Source organism: Magallana gigas, chromosome 5 (assembly GCF_963853765.1).
Source record: "Magallana gigas chromosome 5, xbMagGiga1.1, whole genome shotgun sequence".
Lineage (NCBI taxonomy): Eukaryota > Metazoa > Mollusca > Bivalvia > Ostreida > Ostreidae > Magallana > Magallana gigas.
Window position 1 is genome coordinate 54,302,477 of NC_088857.1, and position 15,470 is coordinate 54,317,946.

At 36.4% G+C, this 15,470-nt stretch overlaps 2 protein-coding genes across 6 annotated transcripts; one reads left to right on the forward strand and one right to left on the reverse strand.

Annotated features, from left to right (window-relative positions):
- Positions 1–284: 284 nt before the first annotated feature.
- LOC105318770 (uncharacterized) lies at positions 285–10,081 on the forward strand. Of its 5 annotated transcripts, XM_020063509.3 has the most exons (5): positions 613–759; positions 3,695–4,529; positions 7,203–7,246; positions 7,366–7,393; positions 9,450–10,081. In XM_020063509.3, exons 1-4 carry the CDS (start codon positions 724–726, stop codon positions 7,387–7,389), a joined length of 939 nt encoding a protein of 312 aa, XP_019919068.3. In that variant the 5' UTR covers positions 613–723; the 3' UTR covers positions 7,390–7,393; positions 9,450–10,081. The 5 variants fall into 5 exon arrangements, with proteins under 5 accessions (XP_011414337.3, XP_019919068.3, XP_011414334.3 ...); XM_011416035.4 differs by lacking the exons at positions 613–759; positions 7,366–7,393 and adding an exon at positions 285–431; XM_011416032.4 differs by lacking the exon at positions 7,366–7,393 and having other exon boundaries at positions 617–759.
- A 967-nt stretch (positions 10,082–11,048) lies between these two features.
- LOC105318772 (meiotic recombination protein REC114) lies at positions 11,049–15,385 on the reverse strand. The gene is made up of 6 exons (XM_011416037.4): positions 15,265–15,385; positions 15,097–15,174; positions 14,546–14,629; positions 14,017–14,139; positions 11,792–11,863; positions 11,049–11,487 (listed from the first exon to the last, which is right to left on the reverse strand). Exons 1-6 carry the CDS (start codon positions 15,361–15,363, stop codon positions 11,311–11,313), a joined length of 633 nt encoding a protein of 210 aa, XP_011414339.3. The 5' UTR covers positions 15,364–15,385; the 3' UTR covers positions 11,049–11,310.
- Between the last annotated feature and the right edge of the window lie 85 nt (positions 15,386–15,470).

Genomic DNA, 15,470 nt, shown 5'->3' on the forward strand with positions numbered 1-15,470 from the left:
GTACTACAGACAGTTTGAGACTCGCCTAGACCCTCTATTATTTCTGCCTTATTTGCGATCGTACTATTTAAATATAAATCACATCTCAATTTTACACGCACCAATATCTGTTAGATTTTAAAAGTAAAAATAGTTTGAAAAATCAATTTTGCGCGCAATTTCCTATTTATGATATTTTTTTTAATGTACAAATTTTCAAGACACAGTTGGGTATGTAGAGTTCGCCGTGGTTTTCAAGACACCCCACCCCTGATGGATCCGTCCCCGGTACCAGATATTGAAATATGTAGACACTTCTATTTAAATGTCCCCAAAGATTTAGCTTTCAGAGGAAAATCGGGTCCTCTTTGGTTTGTGTTTTCCTTACACGGGCCACTGAAGACCAAAAAGAGACCGAATGAAATGGCTACGGGGCGACAAACAAACTACTAGTAAGTTTATCCTAAATTACCTATTCAGAGGATGAAAATGTTTGTTTTCTTTATCGATTTTAGAAGAATGCACATGATACCGGTATAAGATTTCGTCAAATGTTAGTTATAAGGCCAAACTTATCTAGCTTGGGTAGTAAAAGAATTCTTGTTGAATAATTATATTTTCTGTTTTGCAATACATGTATCTTGAATTTAAGTTGAGAATTTCGAGGTACATTTAACGCTTTGATCGCTCATTTAAGGAGCTAACTTTCATGTGAAATTTGTGATTTGATAATATTTGGTGGGAATGGACGAAGAAAATAGGCTGAGGCCAGATGAAACAGTAAGTACGAGCGCTCTCTTAGTTGGAATATGGTTTTTTGCTCTTTTTAGCTCACCTGGCAAAGACTCAAGCAGGTATGTCCGTGCAGCTTCGTAAATGCATGCGATAGTACACACCAGCAGGGCGACCCTGTAAGTGGGGGGCTGAGGCAGTCCTGTCGTGAATTTTGAATTTATTGGTACATATAGTAATAAAAGCGAAAATGTCGAGTCCTCATGAAAATTCAATAGTCTACCACCTATTAAATTCATTCAAAGTCCACAACAAGATGTGTCCTTCCAGCAATAATTCTGATTCAAATGCAGCATTATACAGCAAGTGATGCAACCTCTATTGATTTGCAATCCAAGTTATCTAGATGAAATAAAACCAAATGGCACAAAACAAAGTACATGTAATACTATGAATTCAATTTTTTGTATGTAAATTTAAGAAAAATCTTTGCTGCGTAAAAAAAGTGGAGGGGGAGCCCCCCCCCCCCCATGCTACTTGCTGTTAAAGCTTTAGAGCTAATGTCTTTCACGTATAGACTGACGACGATTGGTATTGTCAAAATCAGCAAAAGAGTGTTGATTTTTAATGCAAGAAGTTCTAATTCAAACAGAAACGAATATCTCTTGCTGATCTTCGTCACCTTGGGATTCAAAACAGTTTGTGTTGGTTTGCGGCTTGACAGTATTCAATTTAGTTGTTAGTAACGATCCCATTATCTCCTTTATTACTATAGTTTTTACATTTCGGAACATTAAAATTATGTTCATCTTGAAACGCGTGGTCACTTGTAACTTTATACGTTTAACTTCATTACTAAAGTGAATCTGACTTCATGTACATGTTGGCATCCCACAATGTACTTAGTATATCCGGCTGCGCCGTCCATGCGTTCATTATTAGCAATTTTGTCTTCGTTATATTCATCAACAGAAAAACATTTCAACGAGGACAGCTTACTCATCATTGATGACTTTCGCACAGAACTGATTAATTATGATGAAGGTGGTGATGGTAGGTGCTGATGACAGTGGTTTGCGATGATGGTGTGACACTGATTATGACGTACCTATTACTTTTTCGTCAATGGATGTTTCTCTATAGCTGTTGAATCAATTTGCCCTAAACTCGCCGGCTTACGAGATCTCAATTACTAGTATCAAATAATGATATACGAGATTTTGATAAATGCCAGTTTACACGCAAATGCAAAATAAATGTTAGCATAGTTCGACATTTATCACCATCGAATTTCAATTCATTATTGCAATATAAGAATATATATAATCCTTATATATAGAGGACCAGACTACTTGTATATGAACGGAGATGTCTAGAGGGAGTTGGTAAGATTACAAATGGCGGTCATTATAGAATGTATCAAGCTGCTGACACCTCGCCACCTAGTGACGAACAATGCCACGGCGGAATCTCGAATTACACCAACCAAAATCAATAATATTACAACTTTACTCCATGAAATATTTAGCAGTTAAAAAGGATGATGTCGATTGTTGCTTTTTTTCCCAGTCAATCCGATCTTGTCGACTTTTGTTGCAACACTATAGAGTTAGAATTCATGATTCTTCTCTCGGGTAACAATATGGTAATTTATATCCCATTATTTTCCAAGGTCGTTAGACATCTAGAAACATTGTAACAATTTAACATACCCCTGTGTAATGGAAGTATTGGACTCTTATTTCGACGATTTAGAGAACACAAACCCACGTGACCAGAGGACGACCAATTGAATCTGCGCACTGTCTCGGAAGTGTCCGTAATTACGACAATACACATTAAGTTGTTGTTGCCATACAGTATGGAATTATTAAATTAATGTAATGAAGTTAATTTGTTTGTCAAATGTTGGCTGTACCTATTTAGCTTCCAATGTTGTATTAAACCAGCCCTTTAGATATTGATATTCGTAAATACATTTATAAAAACTGAATATCATTATTACTTAAATGTAAACAACAATTGTCTTGTTTTTGGCAAGCTGTGGCTTCAGTAAGGACGGATGCTGGTCCCAGTTATCTCATGGGTAATTTCTGTATTACAATTATTTTTTGGAAATTGTCATGCAGGAGGAAAGCGTAATAGTGCGCGCGGGGGCGGATCTAAACGATTACACCCCAAAGTTAATGGCGAGGGGCTTTGTATCGAACGTTACAGGCATAGTAAAAATGACATTTCTCCGCTAATTAAACCTACACACATAGTTCATGCAACAGCTGCTCGATATCGTTAGCTCTGTTTCCACCGTGTGCATTTAGATTGACGGATACTTGTTCAACAGGTATGATAAGCGACAATTTTTTGCTTGTTTCATCATCATCATCATCATCATCATCATCATCATCATCACCATCATCATCATCATTATTATGTCATTATTATCAAGCCTTTTCTGCTTAACCGAAGGTTTGATTATGCAGTGACATGCATGATTGGAAAATGCATAATACAGGTGTACCTGCATAATATTTCCTTTCATATTTAAAAAACCGGATACTGTAACTTTTCTGTAATCGTGACAATGCACCGCATTTTGCCTGTTTGTTAGTGTAATGTAACTTTTCTAGGAGAAGATGACAAAGCAAATTGCTGTCACTTTGTATTAAGTTGCAGTGCCTGCATGGGAAACACTGTCAATTATTCAAAGAAAACTATCATTAAGGGTTTTATTTAAAATTCTATCTTAAAATATGCTCTCAGAAAGCGTTATTGTATGTCGTAATTTTAAAAAAATCTCTAGACGAGACAGCCCCTTGGGAAGGTTTGATGAATTAAAAATCTCCAGTAATTACGCTTTTATTGTGTATTGGTTGCAAGCTGTTTTGAGCTATGGTGTTGATGTATATGGATTTCGCCTTCACTGGCTCTGAACCTGGGGTGAGACTACAATGTTCATTAGACGGAATTGTTTTGGATTTTTCAGGTGTGTGAAAACGTTAGTGTGAATGGAGTCGCTGAAGGGTTTGTAATTATTGAGCCCAACACCGAGAGATCGAGTAATGACTTGGATATGAATGGAAAACACAGTGCAAGCCGAACGCGCCCTGTGCCAGAGGATGGCGACAACGCCATAGAGCTGTCGTCTGCTGTAGTAGATAAAAAGGCGCGCGAACATCCGCGCGACGATCACAAAAGCAAACGACAGAGGGAGAGACGAGATGTGACAGAAGACTCTTTGGGAATCACAGGCAGGTCTGACGACAGACTCGGGGCAGTGAGTGCCTCACCAAAGCGCGCCAGCCCAGTCTCCCCGCAGCGGAACATTTTGAACAATAATGTGAGATATGTTCATAATCGATTCATAGTCTTGGATACTCCGGACAATAGTACAAATTTGCCTAAATCCCCAAGGACCAAGCGCGGTGTTGATAATCCGCAAATGCGAATGGCGGAGGGTGCGGATGCTGCCTTCGTCGATGATCCTCAGATAAGTGGTTTAGCTGACAGGTCCCGTGGAAACCGGCGAAACATGGCCATGGACGCCTCCTCCGTTACTATGGTCGGGCGCGAGATCGAGATCTCCCTGACCGATCCCGAAAACGCTAATATGACCATCCACCAGAAAAAACCCAAAAGTATCTGGAAGCGGATCTACCTGTGTTTACAGGACAATCGCATGAAGGGACACGAGTCTGAGGAACTCCTGAACGACCCCAACGAATACCGCGTCCTGAAGAAGATCCTCAACATCATCTTCATCACCGTCGGCGTCACGCTCTTCGTCGCCGTCGTCGTCAGCGTCATCTACTCCTTCATCGGTAAGTACAAGCGAAGGCATCCTTTGGGTTAAGTTTTGTGGTTGTTAAATCTTATTTTATATATATATTTTTTAACAGATAACAGTAATTTGCTATACAGTTTGGAAAATGCTATTGTAAGAAAAATATCCTCCATTGTGCTATCATTTTTCTTTGGTTGAGAATTCATTGTCAATGTTGATGGGTTTTCACTTTTCTCTGAGATTTCGCAGAAAATTAGAACGAATATATATTGTTTTGGCCACAATTATAAATACGTTATGGGACCCAACTGACTGATCCTCGCAAAAATTAAATGCAGAATGTTATATGTCTAGTATCAAATTTGTTTTCTATTACTGTGCCATTGTTCAAGTTTCTAGATACGTTCAACCAACGAATTTGATAAAAATGATGTATCTACCGTAGATCTAATGATGAAAGAACCAATACAAATGTTACTCTCTCAGTTGACGAGTATCTACAATAGAGAAGTGGTGACATTTGGTGGCCTATATAAACACCTTGTGTAAACGGCCCACAATTCAAACTAGGTATTACATCGATAGAAGTGGGGAAACAAGATAAAAAAAAAAGATATAAGTAAAATTACATACACACACGTTGTTTTGCTCATAGAACAATAGATCATTTCTAATTCGTTGATCAATAGTTCTCATCAAAATGAAGATATCCTTAAATAATTCATGAATTACTGCTTTCCAATTATTGATCTCAAGAACGGAGTCTCATCTGGGTTCCTCTGCTACTTCACCAGAGTTGCACTGCGTCAAGCACCCGTCATCGCTTTATGATATACTTCATTAAAAAAAATTAATAAGAAAAACACCATGGTTACTATGCACCAAGACCTTTAAAAAATCATTTATATGTATTCAACTTGTAAAAACCCTTAATAATGTGAAGACAATAAAAAAAACCGAGGAAAGTTCAGATAAATATTGGCATTACGTTTTAATGAATGAATAACTAAAAGAAACATTAGTAGTAGGCGAAGTGGGGTGGGTCAAGCCTTTGGGATTCAGATTCCGGTGTTGCGGAACGGTACGGGTATACAAATTCAGCACGTGCGTTTGAGTTCCCCGCGTCTCTGATGCCGGGGTGTGTGCGAGATGATACGATAATGGCGTCAACAATATGCACCATCCACAGACTCGGTACAGATATTGGGTGATTTGCGATCCATATGGATGTTGGATATTTCTTATCTGTCGGAAAAGAGGGAAATTTCCGGACAATTAGGGGCCATTTTCAACATAATCCGTAAATATGTCAGAGTTTAAATGCCGTAACGATTGCTCATCGCAGCCCCCCAAAAGACAGGACTATGCTTGTAATCAATGGTACTGCATATATGAATACTAATGACGATAAGTTATGGAAATTAAGTCCTGCTAATTTAGAGCACTTTATAAACATGGACGTCTCAGCCATAACGGTAAAAACGCGCCCGATTAGGACTCATGCACGAAGAAAATCGAACACATGTAGCTGAATATACATGTAGCACAATTTGATGCCTTGCAAATGACAGAGCATTTACTGAATCGACCATGATATTTACATTGCATGGTAGCTCTTCACTGAATGATCGAATGCGTTGCTTAACGTCTCAATGAGGATATTCCAGTGAGGGCCTTTATCGTGCCAGAGCTTACTGTACCACTCTCGGTAGTCCGGATTGTAGAATAATACACTAAGTCCACGATATTGTCAGGACTGTGTATATATACAGTGTAACCTGCAGTTTCTAAGATGAAGATTTGTGCAGTAAAAACGCAATGTTTCGGAATAAGGTTTATACAGAAAAAACTAGATATTCAGATTTTTAAAATACTTACAATAAACCATCGTTTTCCGGAATTTTCATTTATTCGGTAAAACGTCTCTATGCACTTATTTGGATTGTAAACTACAGTATTACCTCTATTATCCAGATTTTAGATCTATACAGTAAACCCTCTGTAGTCCGGATTGTTGTATTAATACAGTAAAACCTCTATAGTCCGGATTGTTTTATTAAAACAGTAAAACCTCTGTAGTCCGGATTGTATTAATACAGTAAAACCTCTATAGTCCGGATTGTTATATTAAAACAGTTAAACCTCTGTAGTCCGGATTGTATTAATACAGTAAAACCTCTGTAGTCCGGAACAGTCTGAATTTTATATGTACAATGAAATGGCAATGGTCCGGATAGAAGGCCGATCAATGTAAGTCGAAGCCTTAACTGTCTGGTGTGCCGATCTCTATTTCTATTTTTAAACTTCGATAATACGGATTGTAGATATGTAGTCTATACGTGTAATTTGAAGCCTCGGTAATTAGATTGTAAAACAGTTCTCGGAAGCTGACATGTTTAAGACTGTTTGCTACAGATCTATAACACTTATTTTTAAACTTACAAAAATGTATATATTTGGGCTTTGGCGCGATTTTACATGCATGTGTACGTTTGTTAAGATATCATTTTCAAATGAAATAAAAACCAATTGTTTCATAAACCATAAATATTTTTTGCATTCGTTTTTTACAACACATTCGAATAATTTTTTGATAAGTTTGATTTGATATGTATCATATTCTTTAAATTTTTATTTGATATGTATCATTAATAAAAACTCAACATTGAGAGAATCACAAATTATACTGTATTGTGATGCTGTTTTACAGTGGGCGACAATGACCCGACAGATGAGCCGTCACCCTCCTCCACGGTAAGTAGGTCACACTGACATATATTGTCTAATCAATGACTCTTTCGGTTTGACTTCTCTGTAATTGGTCTGAGTCGATATCAGTAGATGTTGATTGTGTCTGGTTGTGTTCTTGCCAGCAAACCATGTCCAGGAGGAAATAGTCAGGTGTGGTAATCAGAATTCATTCAATATCACTGTAAGCATGCCCAACACTTCCCATTGCCCGTGTAGGCCGTCCTGTGGAGGCCGTGTTCGGTACTGTATGTATCACAGTCAGTCCGTGACTGATGCACTCAGTATTGACCGTTCACACGGAAGTTTCCGCCAGCTCTACAGGATGGAGACAATTCTATTGCAATCACATTTGATTTAGTTGGTTTTACCATTCGCCGGTAAAATTCATCACTTATCGATCACCGTGGACTGTTACCCTGTATTTGATGTAACAATCACTGATATATGAAGACAATTTAATGCACGTATACTAGTATTTCTTTTGTTAACACCTGTATATCTATATATGTCATTTGTTAAACACACACGAAAAATAATATGGTGCATTTATAAACATTGCAAAGGATTGAATAGAAAATTTTATTATAAGAAATTCAGTTAACGTCAGCGTGTTCGATTGATTTCCTAGACAGAGATTTTTCTATTGGACACACTTGACTTTTATCCTGATTAGCAAAAACCCAAGCTGGTCAGAGACAACGCAGAGCCATCTAGAATCATCAATCGAACACGTAGACTCTCGTGTGCGCACATCGTAATTCTATGCACCTGTCAATGAACATAGATTATATATGATACATTTTAGAAAGTTTTTTATCAACCCTATAGATGTAAGTGAGATTCTCTTTTCACCCGTTGTTCGTGTGTAAAGTTGAAGTGATTTAGCCTTTTTCTTCGGATACATATGACCAATTTTCATAAAAAGTTGGCACAAAACATGGTTATTGGGATCTGAATTGATCAAATGAAGGTCAAAGAGATGATGATATAAAAACCGACAATAGAATGGGTATGATCTAAAAAAAATTAATATTTCCCTGAAGATCCTCTGCAGCAAAAATGCCAATATTTACAAGAAAGCTTCTTTATACAAAATTGTTCGAACAAAGACATTTGATCATTTATGGGACCCAATAAATCGCACAAAGTTCTTCAACAGAAAAAGTAGACACTGCAGAGTAATGTCTTTGAAACAACCCCCCCCCCTCCCAATTTAAACCACAGTGGTACAATTTGCGGGATTGCTTTGAACACATTCTTACACAGTGGCTGTATAAGTATTCATGAATTTCTGTGGCGTTCTGTCGACACGCCCAAGGTTCAGATTTGTCTAACACGTACAAACTCTTAGAGAAGTAAACAAACATTTGTAAATTATGTAATTTGCAAAACGTATTTTTACATCTGGTGTGAACGTTATTCTCACAGCGCAATTTTTTTTTACATTAGACGTTATAGTGCACAATCATTTTGTGTTTGCAGAAATACTGCAGCTATATATTTATAGTTTTATATATAATGTTATTCATGTATATAAACATAAATTACCCAATAGAACGACTCTAGATACGAAAAAGCATGCAGGTACTTCGAAGTAACATCACCTCACCGTCCTCACGTTTAACCAAAGCCAAGTTAATAATTCATTAGGTTTTTTTTTTTATTATTAAAACACAACTCGTATAGATATGAATATGGCTTCATCTGGGATTTCTCTACATAACCGAAACAATATTTTGTGTCAATGCTCCTCTCATTTTTGAAAAGTTTATCATTTTTACAGCTAGTTTACATAAGAAAACCACCTGAGTAACCAAAAATCGGATCAAGCAGTTTTACAACTCGCTTGAGTACATACCTGCAATTTTATTTGATCATTCTCACTTATGACAGTACAACTTATATACTCAATATCCCAAATATTTATAAATCAATAGACAGTTCTCATATTGTTTGTACACAGGCGAGTAAGATAGCACAAACTCCTTTTTTCATCTTCGGATCACACGAGTATACGGATTTAACAGTTAGGTATAGGTGGAAGTTGCACTATATACATATTTGTTGTTTCAAGAAATTGTATTTACATAATAGATATATTAAATTATGCAAATGTTGATCATAAGGACGTCATGATTAAATGAGTGTTGTTTCTCTTGAATTATTTCCCAATTAATGCTGACTAAACTTTATTACTCTTTTACAGCCATGTTCCAACAATGCGACCTGTTCGATCAAGTCCTGACAGGGTACAATATGGCCAAAGGGACAATTCTGTCAAAACTCCTTGTCCTTTAAGGACATGCTGGACCACACGCCATCTACTGAAAGAACAGGCCATGGTCGCCATTAAAGTGTCAGAAACTGGCGCCATTTTTTTTAAATACATATTTTTTTCCTAGCACAAGAAACCAACGATATCTCCCGTAGAATGCCAGACAAGATATGCGTAATTGAAAATCCTTTTTGCAAGTTTCTACATGCACGCGATTTATATTGTTTCGCGCACGCTCAAGTCAATTTCATTATCTTTAAATACGTATATCTGCATGATTTTTCCTTTGACGTTTCTAACTGCAATTATCTCAAATAACTTCCTTGGAATACCGATATGCTGCTTTTAAAATCGATATTCTGATGTGGAAAAATAAATCTGCAGCTATCCGAGTCTCGGAGACGTGAAATTGCTGGGATTTCGGCCCCGGGTTAAATTCAACGTTTCTAGGAAACTCCATTTGATGTGTATACAGTGCCTTTCATCTGATCGATCTTGTGGCTTCACCTTTACTTTTTTATATGTTTTATTAAAACCTGCAATAAAGCGATTTTAAATTGAAACCAGCAATGTATTTCTTTGATATTTTATCCATGTTCGTTTTTAACATCGGGATCGTCCTCATATGCTGATGCAAACCAAGTGGAGAACTCGATTTACAGACACCGGAGACTTCTTTGTAACGTTCACGTCCAGTCAATGAGCATCAAATTGCATGTATAGCTATTATATATACTACGTCAGCTTTTGCGGTGCACTTTCATGATATAAAATGAGCCGACGATACACTGTCACTTTGCATGTTTCCACCAAGACTCCAAAGTACATGTAATCCAATACAACATTAATTAGCGATGCAATATTTAATCAATGATATGCTTTCATTGGTTGTTCATGAGGGTATTAACTATTAGGAAACTTTTGGTAAACATTGCGAAAAGTTATATGATATTTGAAAAAAAAAAATTCAGAAATTTTTTTTAATTGATAGTCCGTATGAACCAAAAAGATTGTATTAACTCACATCAGTATTGTACAGAAACTACCGGTATTGGTTCTGTTCTAAGTAACTACGTTCTATCTCAAAATTGAATCGCATTGATAAATACAAGACCGTAGATAGCTGCGTCATTGAATTTATGAACTGACTCAATACCTTCAAAGAAACACTACATCAAGTACTCTATGAGAGATATTACAAGTTGCAAATTGAATTTCGAGAAATCGAATACAGCCCCGTTGTATCGAGAAATCGGTTATTATCCTGTTTTATCGAAAAATCGAATACAGACTACGTTTTATCGAGAAATCGAATACAGACCTGATGAATCGAGAAATCGAATACAGACCTGATTTATAGAGAAATCGAATACAGACCTGTTTTATCGAGAAATCGACACTACCCTGATGAGTCGAGAAAACGCAATCGAGCAATTTCCTTTTTATTCGACAATTAACACCATTTAGATATAATTTTTCGTGAAATAGTTGAAGCACTTGATTTATTCGCTATTTTAAGAACTATTTGGATTCAAACTTTTCAGTATTCTTTATTTACAGCGTAAATTTTAAGAATATAAAAGAGCCAAGAGAACAGATAATTCTGATGCACCGTCGTTACAAAAGAAGACGATTTAATCGCTTTCAAGATAAACGACTCCGATCAATACACATTTACATTTCTTGAAGTCAGTGCGGGCTTAGGACTACAGAGGAAGCAGAGTTAGTCTCTCAATGAAGCCACAGCAAATCACAATATATTCGCCGATATCTTTAATTATGGAGATTGTCTTTAGGCCTTCATCTCATCTTTGACTTTTTTCAGTTCCTTTTCAACTTGTTCCACGTAGGCGGGAAAGCTTGGATCAGCCAGGCAGAGTTTGATGAGGCTGTTCAGTTTAACGCCCTCCATCGATCGAGTTCTGTCGTACGTCGTCCAAAGTCGCTCTGTTGTCGCTCCACTAACAACCTTTTTTTACGTTTGAAATAAATAAATAATGAACAATACTAGCATGCATGGCAGAAAATCGATACAGAAGCATGTAATGTAAAAGGTAGGAGATAAATAGTGGGGCCCCTATAAGGCTTCTGCCCTGCTCTTGTTGTCATCTGGAACGCCATTGTAACTAGTTTCCACAGTATTCATCTGATGAATTTGCCAGAACGAAAATAATTTTCTCCTTGGAGCTCTGTCATTATTAGCAATATTATGAAAAATAAATATTGGTTCTGTGCTCGTTCATATTTTCAGTTACTCATTAGAGACGGCGTACCTCGGCCATTCTAGCCAGTGTGATTTCTCCCTCCAACACCGCCTTATCTGTGCAGCTTTCGCTGACTTCACGCTGAAAAGTAATGATATCTTAATCATTAAATCAGAAAAACGATAGTCCCCAATGAAATGAATCTGAAATTATAGTTCAAGATGAAATCCTCCGAAATCATTTTAGCAATTGATTGACAAATACTTCCAGATACTAAATGAAGTGCAGTGTGGCAACGCACTTTGAAAAAATTACGCAATTTTTTTTCAAAGTGCGTTAAATTTGGGACCAAATCAACACACTTGGAAAAACTTTTTCAAAGTGCGTTAAATTTTGGACCAAGTTAACCCACTTTGAATTTTTTTTTCAAAGTGCGTTAAGAAGGTACATCAACATTTTTTAGTATCGGCACTCTTAACGCACTTTGAAAAAAAATGTATAAATCACAAATTTTGGAGTTTAATTTCTAATTTGTTGATAGTATGATGATTTGTTAACACTGGTGAATCTATAATTTACCGTATTTGAGCACGGAGATGGGGGTAGGGTGGGGGTGGGGGTTAGCCAAAGATACCGGTCAATCACCAGTGCATCATTTACTTAATTACAGGAAGAAGGACACGTACCCCTCATTTTTCCTTCCAAAACATACGATATTCAGCAACTTAAATGCTTTAGAGCGGAAAAAGAAATATGCTCTGTTGTAAATTAAGCTTAAGTACATGTAGTGATATTGAAAAAACGAGCTGGCCAAACAATAATTTCTCCATTGGTATGTTAAAGAATCTATAAGAGTTTCAACATTCTGTGTTTATTTTCTAATCAAATAAATCACTTCAAAATAAAAAGAAATAACACTAACAAACCTTAAATTATTATAAACTTTAAATGAGCATTAGGATGTGGGTTTTTTTTCTCGCACTGATCTTCTAAAAGATTATATTGTTTTTGATAAACATAACTAACGTATCCTTTTATCATATTATGTTTGTTTACAAGCACATACAATAAGCCAGTTGAAATATGTTATATATTGATCTCCACTATCAATATATACAAATCATATTCGTTCTTGCATAGTTCAATATACCAGATAAGAAGTAAATTTGCTGCATACTCAAAATAGGAAAATGCATTTGCTAAGCGATGAAGTTTATGTCATATTTGGATAATTCAAATCTCCCGAATTGTTCTTTGTGTGTAAATTGTCGATATTGTCTTATGAGAAAAAAATTCTCATCTACAACTGTCTATCAAGTTAGCTGAGAATGAAATGGGTTCTTTTTTAAATTAAGCTACACAAGGTTCAAACAATCATTTATTGTATATATTGACTAAACCCTGACTGAACAATTTTTTTCCATAGTGCGTTGACTTGGTCCCAAAATTAACGCACTTTGAAAAAATTTCAAAGTGCGTAATTTTTCAAAGTGCGTTGTAACAGTGCAGTCATATTGTTGGGAAGTTCTTGAATTTGGAGAAAGTAGATTGTATCAAATGTCGTCAACTTTATTATCTCAAAGTACATGAAAATTTAAGTCTATTTATATTTTTTTTCAAAATAAGTTATTTAATAAAATTAAACGAGGTGGGGGGGGGGGGGGTCGTGTTGATTTACTATTTTGAATTGATACATTTTTTTCAGAAATATTTTGTATTCTTTGACGTTTTTTAAATTAATATCATTACACCAGACTTTCGTTCTTGACATGATGTTCTCAATCAATCAAGATTTTTACACAGCATTAAGACTGTGAAGCGATATAGACTGCAAAAATACATCGGAAATGAATAAAAAAAGAACTCTATGATAGCGACACAATGAATGACCATGGTCTGAAAATATTACATCAACAGTTGATATATGCATTAAAAATATATCAACTGAAATAATAAAAGAGATCCAGCTGTTATGAAAATGAAGCTGTCTTGACTTGTCTGAAAGTGGAATAGATGCTCTGAATTCGAAGGGGTTTCTTTTGGAAACGAACTGCCCTGATTTGTTACACGAGCCCCCCCCCCCCCCCCCCCCCCGGTCCGAGAAAAGAGGTGGACAGTCAAATTCTGGCTGACATGCAAAAAAAAAGAAAAGAAAACTTAGGTCCCCAAACTAATACTTACCTATATCTTACTCTTTATTACATTTATTCCTTTCTAGGAAAATCTCTTTCTGATTTATGAAATCCAAAATTAAATGTACATTGTAATTAATTATAATTATGTTACATATGTACCTGTGAAGTTTCGGTCGAGTTGGGCAAGATTTTCACAGGAAAGAACTCCGACATCAGCCTCGCACACTCCTGGCAGGGGTTTTCTCCCCCTGAAAACTTCACGCGAAATCGATGCGTGTTATCCTACAATGGAACATGATACTTGTCGATACTTGTCAAAATTGACAGCATTTATCAGTAAAACTTGTTGACAGACCCCTTGCGTAGTTACATTACTGTTCAAAGAGCAAATTACAGGTTTTCTGTAATCCGTTACCATTTAATTCCCCCGCAGTTTATAGACCGAAAACTCAATTGTGGAATACTCAGAGAACAATAAATGACATCATGGGTAAATTGTAGAATAAATGTTCAATAATTACAACAACCCCAAATACTACCCAGAATCCAAGTACGCGCAAAACTGACCAAACATGAAGTAAATTGTTGACATAACCCACGCTCCACCCCCCCCCCCCCCCAACACACGACTGATCGAAGTAATTTGTTTTGTGTAATACAAGTGTATTAACTAGAGGTTGTCTGTGACCTTGAGTCTGTAGATGACCAGCATCGTGTCGCCCCTGGCCACGGCCCGGAGTGCGGGGGAGGGGGAAGCCAGGCTGTAACTCTCCTGTAACAGAAAGTTGAGAAAGGAATGAATGAATGTGCAAAACAACGCTAAAGTATAAAGGGTTTCTAAATCATGATAATGTACTGCTGTAATGGTAATCACGATCGTTCTTTAAATGTGATGATGTTTATCATCAATATCGTGTTATTTAATTACTTTACTTACAACGCTGCCTGCAGTATCAATATGGCACAGACACCTGACTTTTTTTTCTCATAATTTTGAAAAATATATAATCCTACCTTAAAATAATAATGTAAGTGTATTATAAGACAGAGGGTATACTTTTACATTTAATATGAGAACAATTATACGTAAAGGCAGGTGCCTGTGATCACAGGTAATGATAGTGAGATTTCAGTTTCATCCAATGTAGCCTATAAATTGCCGAGAGTTGAGAAGTTGCAACTTTCCTTTCAGTTTGTGACACAGTGGTATTTTTCATGATATAGCATCATCGCCGTTACCCTGATTGTTTTGTCTTGGGTCAAGGTCAAGTTTCCCTGGTGAATCCTCAGCTCTAAGGTTAAATGTTTATCACATTCCTACATATAGAAATTCATTTTAGGTAGAAAACATAGACCATTTGAATTAGAGTCGCCAAACTTAAATAGAAAAGAACCTTACATACATACTTCCCATTCAATGGAATCACCCCCTTTGTGAACAGTTTTCTGTCTTGCATATCGTTGTATTTTCCAAACCATCTTTTTATATTTTCCCGCTCTTATCATTTGGGACTAAACTCTAAAAAAATTATGAAACAAAAATATTTCCGGAATCAATTTAAAACTATACACTCCAAAACGTATTATCATAAAATTTTATTTTTGAATATAAC